The 19171-nt window shown below is 37.4% G+C and overlaps 1 protein-coding gene across 2 annotated transcripts in view; it reads left to right on the forward strand.

Moving 5' to 3' along the window:
- The window catches only part of UNC5C (unc-5 netrin receptor C), a gene marked incomplete at both ends in the record, with an annotated part of 331254 nt that overhangs the window by 209501 nt on the left and 102582 nt on the right, over positions 1 to 19171 (forward strand). For both annotated transcript variants that reach the window (XM_083367827.1, XM_083367828.1), the window contains one exon: positions 16799 to 16942. In XM_083367827.1, the coding sequence (XP_083223953.1) occupies positions 16799 to 16942 (144 nt within the window). The remainder of the gene's footprint in view (positions 1 to 16798; positions 16943 to 19171) is intronic.

Raw genomic sequence — 19171 nt, forward strand, 5'->3', positions numbered from 1 at the left:
GGGACTATAAGAGCATTTTTCTCCTTACTTTCCAGCTCTGTATTTCATGAACTAAGAAGCAAAAACATTCAGTAAGGCTCCCCAGTGACCCCTTGTGTCACTTTGTCGATTTTACTTATTTCTATCATTCCTTCACCATGCCCTGAATTGTGACGCGCTATCAAGCCATGGAAATGATGCATTTCCCCCTCAAACTACTATCTTCAAAATGTATATGGTAGAGGGGTTTTGCTTTGTTTGGGAGGAGAAGCTGTAATAAATAAAAAATATTTATTTTATTCTCAAAACTACATTTGGAAAATAGGCTAAAATAATAAATAAGATATAACCCTGCTGGGCAAAATTTTATTGAGTTTCTGAATGGTCAGAAAAGGTTCCTCACATTTCTAATTTTCTCAGTGTGTTCTGGCAAGCAGTACTAATGGCTACTATGCTTTCCTATACACTCTGGGATTCATTGGCTTTCCTTAACTGCTTCAAAGTGTTTCAGTTTTGCGTAAATGCTAAGCTACGTCTGGGATGTATTTCCAGGTTCCAAATAGCTGTATCATTAGAAACAGCCTGTATATCTACTGAACCAGGAATACGAGAGTGAACATATTTTCTAGAAGTTTGCTCAAGGCTGTACACTCTAGGAAACTGAATTTCGAAACTTATTTCCTTTCCCCTTCCTTTTATGTCATTTGCAGCTCCATTTTATCTATGCTGAACATCCAGATGCTGTCAAATGCAAGAATAACCAATGCAAGAATAACTCTTGACAATTTCTGTCAAGAAGAATTCTTCTTTGCTTGGACCTTTCCTCCCCTTGCTCCTTTATATTTATAATAATCCTCCAAAGTTCTGCTTAGGGAATCTCCAAATGTGACAATAAAGAGCCACTGAATGACAGAAAACACCAAGCAGTACAGTCTGTTTGTGACAGATGAACAGTGGAAGTCACCCAGAGTTACTTAAGATATCAGCCACATAAATCTGTTAAATAAATTTCTGCTCATGAATGAATTCTTTATTTTTGGAATTACTTTCTCAGGCTGACCAAGAAGCTAATGGTAGATTTTTGCTGTACTGTAGGACAACTGAGTGCTTCCCTGATTTATTGTGTCACAATCTCCATAATTCCAGACCACTGTCTACGAGTTGGTTGGGATGGGGAGATGAACCCCAAAATGTATGCTATATAGTGAAACATTGGCAGGGACAAGGTGGCTCAGTGGGTTAGGACGCTGAGCTTGTCGATCAGAAGGTCGGCAGTTTGGCGGGTCGAATCCCGAGTGCCGCGTAACAGAGTGAGCGCCTGTTACTCGTCCCAGCTTCTGCCAACCTAGCAGTTCGAAAGCACGTAAAAATGCAAGTAGAAAAATAGGGACCACCCCGGTGGGAAGGTAACAGCGTTCCGTGGGCCTTTGGCATCTAGTCATGCCGGCCACATGACCACGGAGACGTCCTCGGACAAGCGCTGGCTCTTCGGCTTTGAAACGGAGATGAGCACCGGCCCCTAGAGTCGGAAACGACTAGCACGCATGTGCGGGGGAACCTTTACCTTTACCTTTATAGTGAAACATTGGGAAAGGATGACCTACTAAATTCAGTTCTATATGCAAGTAAAAGTATACAGTGTCATATACCGTTATCAACATGGTACTACCCTAATAAATACTATATCCAGTCTTAGGTTTACAAGAATCTTGAGATGGAAAGTATATAGTGGAAAACCAAACTAAGATTATTTAAAATTATAGATAGATAGATAGATAGATAGATAGATAGATAGATAGATAGATAGATAGATAGATAGACAGACAGACAGACAGACAGACAGACAGACAGACAGACAGACAGACAGACACTACAACCAAACCTTCATCAAATTAAATTCACTTATTTTTTATCTACCAATCCAAACAGTAATAATCTGGTCTCTGAAAATTGTTCAGATTGTGCTTTGAAAACTAGAAATTATGGATCCTAGTAATGGTGTTAGTATCCTTGATATTGTTTTAGGGTATTGTATGTTTCATAAATGATACAAAAAACGCTTAAAAGCAAGTGATTTTATTTTCATAATCATATGAATGTTAATTTTATTATTTGATTGCACTCCTAAATTCAGCTCTACTGAACAATTTTTGTAAGGTCCCAAATGACCTTTCTTCCATATATTTCATTTTATTAAATACCTATGTTTTTCTGCACATTTTGGGATAAATCTGCTTCCTCTAAAGCAAGAACATCACTGCAATTCTTCTTGAAAGAATTGGTGCTGTTTTTCAGACTCCTGTCCAAAATCTAAAAAATGAAGTTTCTTCGGGGAGTTTGTTAATTAAAGGATTGTCCCTTTAATGTAACTCATTTTGGTATCGTTTTCAAAGCATGCAAAACCCTATTTGGGATGCTGTCATTAGTTTGATCTTTGCTTGTCCTACATCAGATACTTATCATCACATTCTACATTAATCTTGAAAATGATATCCCTAATGACTCAGGGCTAAGACATGAATAAGTTATTTAGGAGCTAAATATTAAATTCCAGGTGTGGTTAGAGAGACAATACCATGTATCATAAATACATAAGGAACTTTCCTATTCCTTTGAGCTCTCCAGATATATGTTCTGACTATGCTGATTAGAATTATCAGTGTAAAATCTCAACATGCCTAGGGCAAATAAGTCAGCAGAAAAATGAGATAAGTAAAATTATTTGGGATTGGAATAAAAGTCCACCTGGCTTCTTAATTTCTTGCAGACAACCTCTACAAAGTTTTCTCTAACAATCTATTTATTGACAGGATTTTTCAACTCTTTATTCCAAAGTTTTTGGAATAAAGTTCCAAGTTATTCCCAAGTTTTAAATAGTGCTGATAGGAATGAACCAAATTGGGATTAATTTTTGTTTGCTGTCTTACCATACCACAGTTTCAACAATGGTGACAGAAGCAGAGCTCTTGAGATCACAGAATGATTTGCTATTCAGATAATTAATCACACAAACAACACTAATGTTAACATGTCAAGTGACGAAATTTCTTGCTTGCTATCATTTTAGTAGTGCTAAATATGCCCCATGTCACCCCTTTTTTTGTTTCACGTGAAGCTTCAAAATAACTTCTGAGGAAATATGCTATATTTTATTCAGGTCTCAAAAGAAGCAACTATTTTAAACATACAAACATATCACTTACAAGGTAAATTGTGAAAATCTGTGTTAAAATGGTATGTCAGTATTTCATCTGAAATTTTACTTGCTTCAACTATTTTGCTTTTCGCAGCCTAAATGACAAAAAAGAAAAAGTCCTAGCCTGAATATTCTAAGCTTTGGCTACTAAGTTTCATTTTAAGCATAGTATGTTTAGAAATTTTAGGCAGTTCCTTCCACCACCCAATCAAAATAAAAGTTTCGCTTCCATTTAAGTATATACCAGAAGTCTATATTTCACTGTTAATTGTTTGTATATCTCAGAATGAAATCTGCCTCAGGCCTGTTTATTTAAAAAATGTGATTTCATGTTTATAAGAAATTATTTTCAACATTCACTTGCTGTCCTAATTGGCCAGAAAGATACATAGATATATTGATAACAAAAACTAAGGTTGCTATTTATGTAGAACTTTATTTGGTACTAGTTTTGTTAATCCCAAGGAAAGTTGACACCAGAAAGAGATGCAAAGTCATAACTAGAATAACCACAGTTTAAAGTTGATTGAGTTTCTATTCTCATTTTAGATATGCATATTCAAATATTTCCATCACAATTGCTAGGTTCCCATAGTGCTCTGAGTATGGGTTGTTTGGATCTGAATAACTGTGATAAACCATTGTGATTTGTAAGATGTCATTTATGGTTTAGCATTTGTATGAATCCACCCAGTGTGACTTATTGTTCACAAATGGACCATTTCAGCAAATGTAGAAAGCCAAATTCAGTAGCTATGTTATAGCAATCATTTTGTCTTAGCAAAACATTTCTATTTAGAATAGAATAGAGCTGGAAGGTACCTTGGAGGTCTTCTAGTCCAGCCCCCTGCTCAAGCAGGAGAACCTACACCATCTCAGACAAGTGACTGTCTAGCCTCTTCTTAAAAATCTCCAGTGTACTGCCCATGATTTCTGGAGGCAAGCTGTTCCACTGGTTAATTGTCCTCACTGACAGGAAGTTTCTCCTTAATTCTAGGTTGCTTCTCTCTTTGATCAGTTTCCAACCATTGTTTCTTGTTCTGCCCTCTGTTGCTTTGGTGATTAATGTGACCCTTCTTCTTTGTGGCAGACCCTCAAATACTGGAATACTGCTATCATGTCTCCCCTATTTTTTCTTTTCTTCAGACTAGCCAAACCCAAGTCCCGCAGCCGTTCTTCATATGTTTTAGTCTCCAGACCTTTGATCATCTTAGTTGCTCTTCTCTGATTTTTTTCCAAACTCTCAACATCTTTTTTGTGATATGGTGACCAAAAGTGGCTGCAATATTCCAGTTGTGGTCTTACTAGGGTTTTATAAAGCAGTACTAATACCTTGTGTGATCTTGATTTTATGCCTCTGTGTATACAACCCAGGATTGTATTGGCTTTTTTGGCAGCTGCTGCTCAATGCTGGCTCATGGTTAAGTGATCGTTCACTAGGACTCCAAGGTCCCTCTCACAGTTACTGTTTTTAAGCCAGGTCTTGCCCAATCTGTACTTGTACCTTTGATTTTTCCCGCCTAAATGTAAAACTTTGCTTTTCTCCACATTGAAACTCATTTTGTTGGATAGGGCCCATTGTTCAAGTTTGTCTAAATCTTTTTGGATCCTGAGTTTGTCTTCTGGGGTGTTGGCTCCTCCTGCCAGTTTGGTGTCATCTGCAAATTTGATGAGTTCCCCTTCAATTCTCTCATTGATGAATATATTGAAGAGTACTGGGCCTAAGATGGAACCTTGTGGTATCCCACTATCTAATGTCTCTACTAGAATATTTCCAGAAAACGTCCATAAGGGTAAACTGTAAAAACAGTGTTTAACTGTAAAATACATTTTATACTAGACAGATATTTATATATAACTAGGTGCTTTGGGTTTAGACTCTTACATCATTTTTTTTTCCTTGGAAGTGTTTCTTCCCTTTTTACATATGGATCCTATTTACTAATTTCTGTATAGCAAAAATGCAGTGTCTACTTTGAAGAGCTTGAATAAAAGCTCTTTGAAGTGCTTGAAAAAAAATGGAACCACATTCTAGAAGCCCACAAATACATTTTTATTTTCTGAAGACCAAAAAAGAAATACATTCTTACCCATTCAATTTTGTTTGAAGGTAGGCAATATTATGCAAAAGCACAGGAAAAAAGTAGGAAATAGTAAGGTAAAAAAATTAAAATATAAAATAGTGAGATGTGGAAAAATGTGGTTAAGCATTATTCACTTTTCCCCTACATGGGTTCCATTCTATACATTGCGAGCAGAACTGCTAAGTTTGTAGCTAAGGCATTTATTTGACTAAGGACCTGTTATATCAAACAGATTGTAAAGGTGATAATTTACCTGAAGGTTGATTCCTTATATTTAACACACATGGTTTCTTTTATACATGTTATCCTGGACTTCTACCTATATTTTATTTTGTTTTTGCATTTGATCTGATTGTAAGACTAATCAATCAATAAACTATCTGTTTTCCTGCATACTTTTTCTATTCTTGCAAACTATTGCTTCCGTCATATCCATGTTGTTGTTGTTAGCTACAAAGTCATGTCCGACCCATCACGACCCTATGGACAATGTTCCTCCAGGCCTTCCTGTCCTCTACCATCTTCTGGAGTCCATTTAAGCTCACGCCTACTGCTTCAGTGACTCCATCCAGCCACCTCATTCTCTGTCGTCCCCTTCTTCTCTTGCCCTCAACCTTTCCCAGCATTAGGCTCTTCTCCAGTGAGTCCTTCCTTCTCATTAGGTGGCCAAAGTATTTGAGTTTTAGCTTCAGGATCTGGCCTTCTAAAGAGCAGTCAGGGTTGATCTCCTCTAGGACTGACCAGTTTGATCGCCTTGCAGTCCAAGGGACTCGCAGGAGTCTTCTCCAGCACCATAGTTCAAAGGCCTCAATTCTTTGGCGCTCAGCCTTTCTTATGGTCCAACTTTCACTGCCATACATTGCTACTGGGGTCATATCCATACGTTGATTCAAATATTACTTTTTGTTTAAACTTCTCATCTCACTCTTGAAACTGTCATCATTCAGTCCATTTTATTGGCCTTCCCTCTCCTTTTAAATATTTCCTTCTTCATTATTTGTGAGTGGTAGAAATAGAGATATATTCATTCTTCATTCATTCTGTCTGTATGACCAAGTAACCTCAATAAACGTCTGCATCTTGTTTGTATTCAATTCATATTCCTTCAGTATCTCTTCATCCAACCTCTTCTTGTTTTATCTGTTCTTAATATAACATTAACATACTTCTTACATACCCCAATTCTCATTACACATTCAACTTTTATTTTGTCCTGCTGTACTTATTTTCATATAACAAAATGGGTTGAAGCATTATCCTATACACTTCTGTTGACAAGCATTCATTTTTCACATATTATCCACTATCTATCTACCAGCATGTGCATGCCTTAAACTTCTCCGTTTTTCATCCTTAGTAAACATTCTTCCCAAGTATATACATAGGTATCAATTTCGAAACAGCACTAAACCTTCAAATGCACATGAGCATTATGGCAGCATGGTTTGCAATCATTTGTATACCATTGTTTGATTTCAGTCAGAAATACTTCTCAATCCCACTAAGAAATAAATTCCCACTATGGAATATATATGGAAACCTTAACTATGTCCTTTTCCCAAGCAAAGAAAATTCTGTTATGTCTTTACATCATTTTGGAAATAAAGATATAGATGATGGATGAATGAGTCCCAGTGCTCCCAAATTCTGTGGCTTTATTGTTTTCCATCATGGAAAACAACCAAACCAGAGCTGGAAATGAAAATACAAGGCATTTCATTAACAATTTTAATTACTAGCTGTTTATACAGTAGGCAACTCTTGTTGAGTGTTCTGTGAACTCCTACAATTAATCCCTTGCAATTAAGTTTGTTATGACATAACTTTAAATGAAAAGCACATGCTTCTGAGCCCTGGTGTTTGAATTTATGCAAATTTATTAATGCATGCAAATTTGCAATTTCCTGGATTTTTCTCAGAGGTTACTGGCAATTATTCATTTGTGAGTATTATGTATAAAAATGAAGGACTGATGGCAGTAGTCATCTGCTAGCCACTATATGAAACAATTATCTCATTTTTAACTTCTTTTTGTTTTCATCCTAGTGGTTTCATAGTGTGCAAGGAATGGTCAGTCTGATAACATTTTCCTAACAGACCTGTTTAATGGGGTACTATTATAATCACTCAGTATGTAGAACTAGCAAGCTGACTAAAAGATGTTAAATTTTCCCAGCAAGTACACATAAGCTTGGAAATCTTGTAAGGGCATAGAAGGAAAGCTTCCTCCCCATTTCCCTTCCCAAATAACTATGATTTCATGGCATGAAACAAATCATGTACTTTAACAAGCTGCCCCAATAACTAGATTTATGCTTTTCACCTAGCACATTTCTACTAAGGGAAAACAGAAAGTGTAAACTAACTTAACCACAAAATGTAAATTTCTGTTGCTAAGTGTGACATTTGTTAAGGGAATTTTGTCCCATTTTACGATCTTTCTTGCCACAGCTGTTAAGTGAATCATTGCACTTGTTAAGTTAGTAACAGGGCTGTTAAGAGAGCCTGGCTTTTCCATTGACTTTGCTTGTCAGAAGGTTGTAAAAAGTGATCACATGACTCAGTGACACTGCGACCGTCATAAATATGAGTCAGTCGCCAAGCGTCTGAATTTTGACCACGTGCCCATGGGGATGCTGCAGAATGGTGAAAAATGGTCACAAGCCACTTTTTCAGTGCTGTTGTAACTTCAAATGGTCTTAAGTGATCTGTTGTACAAAAGTTGAGGATTAGCTGTAATAGGAAAGAAAGAGAAAGCTGTTCCATGTAATATCCGTAGAAAGTCCTCTACAAAGGATATCAGAGTGTAAATAGTGTAAAGTGCAAAAAGTTGAAGAGTTTTTAAATTCCAATTAAGCAGGCTCTAATTAATGTTCGAAGGAACGCAGTGGCTCAGTGGGTCAGCAGTTTGGCGGGTCGAATCCTGAGTGCCACATAACAGAGTGAGCGCCTGTTACTCGTCCCAGCTTCTGCCAACCTAGCAGTTCGAAAGCACCTAAAAATGCAAGTAGAAAAATAGGGACCACTACGGTGGGAAGGTAACAGCGTTCCGTGCACCTTTGGCGTCCAGTCATGCCAGCCACATGACCATGGAGACGTCCTCGGACAAGTGCTGGCTCTTTGGCTTTGAAACGGAGATGAGCACCGGCCCCTAGAGTTGGAAACGACTAACATGCATGTGCGGGGGAACCTTTACCTACCTTTACCTTTAATTAAAGATCCGAGGCAAGTATGGCAGGGACTGCAGCACTTAACCAACTATAAGGGCAGCACGAGGAGCATGGCAAACACCGATGCCTTGTTGGCTGAGGAGCTGAATATCTTCTTCGCCCGCTACGAGATTAAAAGACCAGACCCCGTAGCCTCTGCTGGCCGGCCTTCTGACTCTCAGCCACTCACCCTGTGTGAACACCAAGTGAGAGCTGTATTAAAGGCTGTGAATCCCAGCAAAGCCGCAGGCCCAGATGGGGTGCTGGGGATAGTGGTCAGGAATTGTGCCGATCAATTAGCAGGGGTCCTGACAAGGATTTTTAACATCTCCTTGCAAACGGCATGTGTACCATCATGCTTGAAGGCAGCTACCATTGTCCCAGTCCCCAAAAAAACTGCAGTTGAGTGCCTGAATGACTACAGACCTATTGCATTAACGTCTGTAGTCATGAAATGCTTCGAAAGATTGGTTCTCCAACATCTTAGGACATGCCTCCCACTGGACTTTGATAAACATCAATTTGCCTACAGGGGAAATAGGTCGACAGACGATGCCATAGCTACTGCTTTACACTCTGTAGCAAGTCATCTCGAGAAACCTGGAAGCTACGTCAGGTTGCTTTTTGTTGACTACAGCTCAGCTTTTAACACCATTTTGCCGAGCATTCTCATCGAGAAGCTGACTGACTTGAAATTCTCCCCCGCTATCTGCGATTGGATTCAAGACTTTCTTAGGGATCGGGTACAAACAGTGAGGGTCGAGTCTGCTTTGTCCACCCCCCTGAAGCTTTGCACCGGCACGCCACAGGGCTGTGTGCTTAGCCCCTACCTGTACTCTTTATACACTTATGGTTGTGTATCATCTGACCCATCCACTGTGATAATCAAGTTCGCAGATGATACAACTGTGGTGGGTCTTATTACAGGTGGGGATGAGACAGCATATAGGGCGGAGGTACAAAAACTATCCATATGGTGTAGTAACAACAACTTGCACCTAAACATCAGCAAGACGAAAGAGATGGTGTTAGACTTCCGGAGAAAAAAAGAGGAACCTGCCCCACTTTACATCGGGGAGGACTGTGTAGAGAGAGTTCCCTCCTTTAAATTTCTGGGAGTCTACCTCTGTGAAGATCTGACCTGGAAAGTTAACACAACCCAGGTGGCTAGAAAGGCCCAACAGAGGCTTCACTTTCTTAGGATCTTGCGGAAGAACAGGGTAGAACAACAGCTAATGACCCTCTTTTACCGGTCTACCATAGAGAGCGTCCTCTCATATGGTATTGTGGTTTGGTATGCCGGTCTGACAGCCGCGGATAGGAAAGTATTACAGAGGGTAGTGAGCACAGCACAAGACATTGTGGGCTGTTCCCTGACACCACTGGATGACATCGCCAGGGCTCGTTGCCTTGGAAGAGTGAGGAAGATTCTCAGGGATGACTCACACCCTGGACAGTATCTCTTTACTCTCCTACCATCCGGTAGGAGATATAGGAATATAGCCAGCCGTACCAACAGGCTGAAGAACAGCTTTTATCCGTGGGCTGTTAGGCTTTTGAATGGGATGTAATCTTATGCAGAGTTGACTTGGGAGGCCGGTGTGTGGTGTAGTTGGTTCACATAGTGTGGTGGGATGGAGGGTTTGTTGTCACTGTGTGTTGGGGGGAGAGAGCACAGGGGGAGGCTCAGCTAATCTCAATGTACACATGTTGTACTTTGACAATAAAGGTTTTATTTATTTATTTATTTATTTATTTATTTATTTATTTATTTATGTTCAGTATTATTGATATCTTGCTGACATACTCTCAGCTTGTGAGAAGCAACAACCATGTTTTTGGGGTTTTTTTCTGGTCTTCTTACCAGCATCCCCATGCTTACAGAGGGGAGAGCCCTTTGGAGTTCATGCTAAATTTGATAGGTTCTTGAAGGTCACAGAGGATATTGATGTACTCTAGAGTGGAGTAGTCAATGATGCAAAAGGAGATTTAAATTTGGAAAGATATTTTGGTTTAAAATTTTTCATATTAAATGTTTTGAACCTCCACTGCTGATTTTAGGTATCATGCCTTAAAAAATTCAATGATCTGTAAAATTCAGGAGGAGGAGGGTTTCACGGGCACAGAAAAAGAGATTAAGGCCCAGATCAAAAGTTACCTACTTGTTTTTGAAACTTGTTCAAGAACAGTTCTGAGCGGATGGTGTATAGGCAGGCTTTCTTTTTTGTGATTGCAAAGATACAAATCAATATTAAACCATCTAATCAGAAGCAAAAAAAACAGTATCATTTATTCTAAAGAAAAGGGACGGAGTTAATAAGATGCTTGAATAGTTCTCTGATGCATTAAAAAACCCCAGCATAGCTGCTACTACTAAATCAAAAGTCCTTTTGTTTGCTTCTATAGCAGCAATAATAAAATAATCACACAGGAATGTCCTTCACAGACACAATTGTCTGTATGAGGCATTCACATGAAGAACAAAGATATGAATTTTTCAGGATTTGCAAAGATGACCACAAAGGAAAAATATTCTATATAATCTACAATATCACACTGTACACCCATACAGATGTTTCAATAAATTTAATTTTCTTTAGCATGGGAAGGAAGAGTTGTCATATTAGTGGTTTCAACCTCATGGGCAACTGATGATAAGCGTTAGTTTGCCGATTTGAGACATGGATGAAAAAACTCTCTGCCCTGGTTACTGAAGTGGTATATTTGCATTCAACCATTTAGTTCGACAAGAGCTTTCTCTTATTTGCTGTTTCAGAAGCAAACTACTATGGCAAGACTAGAAGGATGCTATAGATGTATTGCTAACACATCACGATCATAAGCCAAGTTTATGTTCTCAGCAGAGAGAAGCCGAGACTTGTTAACACACTACGTATATTTGCATTTTAAGGCATATTGCTAGCATTAACAAGTTTACATAACATTTTAAAATATTAATTTACCATTTGAGCTAACTCTCTTTATAATGCACCGGTGCCTTTTGCTGTGATTGCCTAAAGCTGCATAAAGAATTACATACAAGCAGGTAAGATGATGAAACAGTTCTTTAATGGTGTCATGAGTATCGTGGTGGGTTGGAGGAAGAGCAGAACCAGGCCTTGGGTGCTCCTGACAGCCAGCCTCCCTAGCACAACTAATCAAAAGGCATTGTGTAGCTTTTCTAAAGAGGTTCATAAAATTCTATGAATAATTCATGAAGTTTTCCACTCATAAATACCCATGATAGCTGAGCTACAGTACTGGATGCACTGACTACTTTATACTGATTGGGGCTGAAGGTCTTAATTACTATTTGAAATTTGGCTTTTTGTCAAAATGAAAACTGGTTTTCAGAAATGTAGCAAAAGTGTGAATGGGTAGGCTTCTAAAGTTCTAGCACTACGCACCTTTTTTTTAAAAAAAAAACCTGATGATGGTAGAATGATACGTTGCACAACTGAAGATTGTACAATTGAGGAAATTCCCATAGGGCAGATATTCCAGTTTATGCAGGATATTAAGGACAACTCTATGCAGTGATTGTTTTAGCCTACACTTGAAAATTTCTAACAAGAGCCCACCAAGGAAGAGAGGACAGATAATTCATAACAGATAGAAGGCAACTAGTGCTTAAAAACACTAAAAAGCTGTTTCTTGTTATAATGATCTAAAATAACCCCAACAAAAAGCTGATACTGGAACATTTAAGACATCATAATGCTGTTATTATGAACCATCTGTCCGTCTGTTTCTTGTCTTGAGCAAATAATTAGAAACTGCAATCTGCATAGGAAGAAAAACAAGGGTATTTCCAAACATAGTTAGATTCTTAGCATAAGATGGTTCTTATTGAATGGTTGCTCTCACCTTTTTAAAGTAATTCTGGGAAAATAGATAAAAAGCATTAATTGAAAGACAACTGCAGTTCTAAAAAAAATCATACTCTAAACAGTAGAACAGACATATCTGGGACCTTTTATGGAATCAAAGTAGGTCTTCAGCGGAAAGCAGGATATAACACAACAGCTTCTGGGGCTTTTCAGATATACTGTAGATTCTGTTTTTCTTGTATTGCATCCCTTAAATCACAGCAGTATACTCTGAGTGTTTTAATGTCACAAAATGCCATTATGAAGTATTATTTATGCAAAATAATTCACAGCTTGAAGGATAAAATGCCAAGAATAATAAATTTTGTTGATTTGTTTGCTTGTTTTAAGAAAAAGGAAATGAAATGCAACAAAAGCTTTAGCACCAACCGAATAAGATGTTACAAGCTGCGTTCACACAATTTGTATTAAGTCAATTGAATAAACCATAATGAACTTTATTGCTACAGTGTGGTAGGCCATAAAAAGGTGTTCAAAAAACATAATGGCTGGCTTCAGCAACACAGTGAGTCCGAGTCCAAACAATCATACTGTGTTGTATCACAGTGTGTGAGCCCGGGCACTATCTGATGATTCCACAAGTTGAAGAAAGCTGTTTTGGTCTCACTGTTTTTTTTCAGTGTTACAGTTTGAGATTGTTACTGTTTTTAACAGTAACATGCTGACTTACCATTTTAGTGATATTGTGAAATTGTATCATGATAGCAAGTAACTAGTTAGGCTAGAGGCTGAGTAAGGGACAGCACGTTGGCCCAGAGATGAAGATGTTCACCTCCCATTTGGAAGGTTGAAAGCTCAATCTTGGGAAGTGATAGATGTTTCCCTATCGGGACGCAAAGAGAAAATATCTGCTGAGAACTCCATCTAGGCATCAGGAAGGACATCCAGCCAGTAAATGCTCGGCTTCATTTAGCCGCCCAGAGTCCACTCTGATAAAAAGGAATTACAGGTCGTAAAAAGAAAAAAAAACAAGAAAGGTACCACCTTGTTTGTTTTGCATAGATTATTGATTATATTGTGAACTGTCCTAAGTCAATTTGAAGTTGAATAGAGCCTAATTTTAAATAAATGTTTATCTAGGTATATTGTTATCAAATGCCTGGGAATATTTTTCTGTTAAGTTCAAATCTAGCATTTAAGTTAAGCAGCATATTTACACAAAAGTGTGGTCTGCCTAATAATGTTAACTTTGTTACATGCTGCCAGCAATTTTCACAGTACAATTGTTCTGCAAAAAAAGCAAATCTTATGGTCTATCGTATTACCAATCCAAAATAAGCAACATTAACAGAGAAATATTTCCCTAAAAAACTCAATAGCTATGAATTATAGTAAAATTAAGGCTATTATAGATTAATATTCTTGAAATTGTAGTGTGTATTGATAATATCTTATAAAATAAAGGGTTTTTTCTTTCAACATGTAGTTGAAAGATACAATAAATATACACTTTTTGTGTACTTTTAATATCTATTTTTACATCTACTGAAACAAAAAAGGCATTCAGTATTTTCCCAGAGAACAGAAGAAATCTAGTGCCAGAAAGTTCTTCCTACGTTCCATCTGACTTCAGAAACTAGAATCTAGCAATAAATCTCACCATACCCCCTACCCCATTAGTTCTTTAAGATATTTTACTGATAAAAATATTTTAGAATGTGAATAACTATCTAAAATGTATTTTTAACCTTACCCTTAGAACTTCTTTCATGCAACTTACAATAAAATAGATGCCAATAGAATACAGTATTTTACAAGACAGTTTTAAGAAAATGTCACATGGTTTCAGATTCTGATGGAGATGTGGTGGAAAATTTACTATTTTATTTGCTTTAATTGCCCTATTTTTTCTGACATTTCATCTAGATTTTTGGACTTAGCTGTTAAGAAGGAAGCTGGCTAGCCTTATATCATAACTTTTTAATATATATAATAGGTCATCTTACTGGTAGTGGCAGGTTTCATGGATGCATTCCTGCATCTATTTTTTCCTCTATTGTCAACTATAGTAATCTTTATTTCCACTTCTCTGGCCAATGTATCCTATGAACTGGACACATTTTTCATTTACTGCCAACACATTTATGTGGGTTTTGATGCTTTTAACAATTTTACAATAGTCTGCTTCACAGTGTGTGCTTTCTGTAATCAGTGCTTTTGCAGAACACAATTTTCCACTGTAAAGACAGACCTTAGGCCTCTTTGTCTTTGGAGCCAAGGGCAACAAAACTTGCCTCCTGAACTCCGAATAAGAAAGTCTTGTACAAAAGAGAAAAAAAAATGCTAACACCGACTAAAATAGCTTAAGGTTAAATTGTGACCTAAAACATTTGATTCATAGGATCCAGAGCATATGTCCAAGTACTTCTGGCTTGTATCATCTACCTAGGGACTATGAATTACTCATCTGGCACGTTCACTCATGCGTGCAACATTTACACAGCAAGCAAAGTATATCCTTCATAAATACCTTGCTCGGTTTATATAACAAAAGAAAGCAAAGAATACAATTGAATATATTTTACTTAATTTTATTGTAAGAACTTTGCAAGTCTTTACTTGAAGAAATTTACTGTATAGGAAATAAAAGTGGTAGGAATAGAATAAGAATATATCTAGATGCAGAATCAAGAGTTGTATGTCTAATCTGCTCTGTGTTCATCAAATATACCTTATATGGAAAGATGAAATAGGTTAAAAAGGCTATTGCTTAAAAAGAAAAACTATGCATTAAGCTGAGAGGAATGACCACATGTCAGAAAACATATGATAAGATCCCTTCCACCAAGCAAGTAGAAATGAAACCCTCTATTCCCTGAAAGGTTGACTTGCTTTTGAAGACCCTCATCGCATTGGTTTAGACTCATACCTAGACCTCATTTAGGCTTCAGACAGCACCTTCTTCAGACAACTTGGCTTCATTTTGGTTTGAATTCATTCAGGCAACTCTCCAACTTTAGGTCTTTTATGGTTGGCAGATAGGATGCTGTATCTATGCCCTCTCTTCCCTATTCCATTAGCTTTGTTGACATTAACCAAGCTCTAAGCTACTTATGACTCCTCACTTACACTTACAGAGAAGATAGCATTTTAGCACATTTGTATTGAGGGCAATCCAACAAGGTCACAAGAATAAAAACTAAGCAATAGCAATTATAACAGTTCATTTCTTCTAATAAGAGAAAGAACAAGAATAGAAAAAGAATTTTAGAGGCATTGTAAAGCAAATATAGGCCTTGTTGTAAGCCCAATACATAAAAATATAATAAAAATAGATTCAAATCTAATAACTGAAACAATGGAAACTGTCTGTAGCAAACCCTTAGATGTGAAATGTATAAATAAATATTTTATCAACAATGGAAGTGCTGTGTTTCTTCTTTGTCACTCAGTATCATGCTGTAATTTAAAATCACAGTATGATTCAGGTAAATGAAGGCTACTCAGCATGTTGTAAATCTTGTGTGGGTTCTAAAACTTATAGTTAAACTGCAAGCTTGGGGTATATTGTATTAGATAGATATGATCTTTGCAATCACTAGCGTGGCTTTACACTAAGTGAAAAAGATTTTTTTTTAAGAATGAGAAAACATGATCCAGTTTAAAAGCTATTTGATGCCCAACTAATGTAAGTGAGCATAACACGATTAATTTTATGGCACTGACAATAATCTACTACTTATTTTAACTTTGTTTGATAATTGTGTGCCTAACTACGTAAAATATATATTTATAAAAATGCATATTTTTCCCTTCTTCAGTAAGATAGTTACAGATACATGTAAGACTGGAGTTATTTCTCAGCATTTCCCCTCCCTTAGTGGTCTACTTCTTTAAAACTATTGTCTTCTCCTGTTGCGGCTCATTTTTCCTTATTTCTCTATCCATCCCCTTGCCAGATAGAATCTCACTGAACCTTTGCTTTTCTATTATTTTGCTTTGCTTAAGGGGGAAGAGTAAGTGAGAAAGCGGATGGCAATAATAAGAAGCAAATGAGCAGCTACGTGAACAGGTCCCAAAAACTTTAAGGTGGACTCTCTGACAAAGTATGAGTTTTTCAGATTTCTCAGCAGCTTTGCTTTTCTTAAAGTGGAAGACAGAAGAACGTCCATGTCATGTTCTTAGAAATGGCCAAACTGCAAGCCTAAGGTGTCTCCTATCTCCAGTTTTTCTGTTCTTCTCAAGACTTCTTTGTTACAGTTAGGCTGGGCAGTTTTCTATTACAACACAGAAATGAAATTCTTCCCTCTGAATGATCTCTTGGAGTTTGAGAAAGGGTCTCCAAAAGGCTTGCATTTCCTCTTTTGTTTTTCAATATCTGAAGCAGCTTTGAGTCTAAAAACTGTATTTTAGAAAAAGTACATCAATGAGTTACTTGCCTACTGTTAAAAAATGCCAAATTCTGAAACCAGTATAGACATATTAATTATGTTTTGGTAGGACTCATTGTTCGAGAGGTGAGCATTGAGATTTCACGGCAACAAGTTGAAGAACTCTTTGGACCTGAAGATTACTGGTGCCAGTGTGTGGCTTGGAGTTCCGCAGGCACAACCAAGAGTAGAAAGGCCTATGTCCGTATTGCATGTAAGTATTTCCTTCTTTACATTACTAGAAAGCTTTTTTTAAAATAAATACTGTAATCAAATTAAAGTTCTTTCATTATTTTGCTTTGTGTCAGAATCTGACCCAGTGGAATTTCACTAAACTTTTATTTGTGTCAGCATTTATGCTTGGGTAGAGTTCTAAAAAAATTGTATCCCAAATTATGTTTGATTACTTTAATTACTATTAATTACTTTAATTATTATGTTTAATTACTTTAGCGATTTTGCTATAGTGTCATAGATATACATATAGTACATATAGATATTTACTGTAATCTCTTGTTTAAAGTGTTCTTTCCTGAAAGATAAATGAAATTATTTATTAGATTTTTTAAAATTCTGCCTTTATTACTTTATAAGCAACTCAAGATGGTGAACATACATCAAACTCCTTCCTCCTTCTATTTTCCATACAAGAACAAGTCTGTCAGATGGGATGGACAAAGAGAGAGTAACTGACCCAAGGTCACCCAGTTGGCTTTCATTTTATTTATTTATTATGAAATGTATTTGCCACCCATCTTGTAGCCAATGACTCTGGGCAGCAAATCAAGTCTCCTGGTTTCTAGGTCAGCTTATTAACCACTACACCAATTGGCACAGACTTATTATCTCTTCTTTTAAAAAGATTATTATCCCACTAATCAGCCAGTAAGTCTTCTTGTTTGTTGTTCATTTCTGACAAGTGTTATTTCTGAAGTTGAAAAAAGGCTACTATAATAATAATAATAATAATAATAATAATAATAATAATAATAATAATAATAATAATAATAATAATAATAATAATTTTATTTGTATACCGCCCTTCTCCCAAAGGACTCAGGGCGGTGAACAGGGCAAACATATAAAAGTACAGGAATACAAAAACTAAAAAAGAATTAAACAAGATGCCCAAGTTAAAACAGTAGATTAAAATACATTTAAAATAACAATAAAACCTAAACCCATCCCCCATCAGGCCAGGCCGGCTTGTTCGAAAAAATAAGTCTTCAGATTGCGTCGGAAGGAGCGAAGGTCAGGTGCCATCCGGAGCTCAACCGGCATATGATTCCATAAATCCGGGGCGCCCACAGAGAAGGACCTCCCCCTGGGGACCACCAGACGACATTTTTATCATACTGCATCTACCATGTTTCCCCGAAAATAAGACAGGGTCTTATTTTATTTTATTTTTGCCTACAAAAGAGGCACCAGCTCTTATTTTCAGGGGGTATCTTTTATACTCACCAAAGGCACCGACAGCCCAGCCCAGCCAGTCCATTTCTTCTGTGGCCAAAGGAGCAGCTGCATTCTGCAGCTGCATTCCAGCTTGCATTTTGCAGTCAGACCTTTATGGAAGGCCTCTACAGCTGAGTACCGAGCTATGGATTGAATCCATAGCTTGGTTGTCGGCTGCAGTGGCCTTCCAAAAAGGCCCGTGACTGAGAAATGCAGGCCTGGCTGCAGAAAATGCCTCAGAAGTCACCAGCAAGGAGAGGCCTGGCTGCAAGGTAAATGGCTATGGGGCATGTGCGGCAGCTCCACACTCCCACCCCAGCTTGATTTTTAGGTGTGTGCCTCTCTCCAACACTAGGGCTTACTTTGGGGGTAGGGTTTATATTAGGCCCATCCCCAAAAATCAAGCTAGGGCTTATTTTTGGGGTAGGCCTTACTTTCAGGGAAACATGGTAGTCTTGTTATTGCTTTTAAAGTAATACTTAATATATGTTGCCAGTACTTTTGTGATATTCCTTTTAAGATCAAAATTTCATCAACAGTACAAAATATACTGCTCAAAAAATAAAGGGAACAAACGGTAAGACATCCTACTATTAAATACAGTACATTGTGTTGTTTAAGTATTCCCTTTATTTTTTTGAGCAGTATAATTCAAATCTAAGTGAAAAGGAAAACCATACATACACTCTTCATTTTAGTGTAAATGGGGAGATAGGTGGCTATATAAATTTGATTAATGATGAGCAATGCCATGGCCTAGAGGTGAAGATACTTTTCTCCCACTCAGAAGTTCGATCTTAGGCAGCGGCAGATGTTTCTCTTTTAGGGTGCAAAGACAATATATCTGCTATGAACTCTGCATAAGTGTCAGGAAGGTCATCCAGCCAGTAAACACTCAGTTCCACTCAGTCACCCTGACTCTACCCCAAAACAAAGGGATTAAAAAGTCATTTTAAAAAAAAGATCAATTATGTAGCGCCACCTCCGA

This window comes from Vipera ursinii (genome assembly GCF_947247035.1).
Source record: "Vipera ursinii genome assembly, chromosome: 7".
Classification (NCBI taxonomy): Eukaryota; Metazoa; Chordata; class Lepidosauria; order Squamata; family Viperidae; genus Vipera; species Vipera ursinii.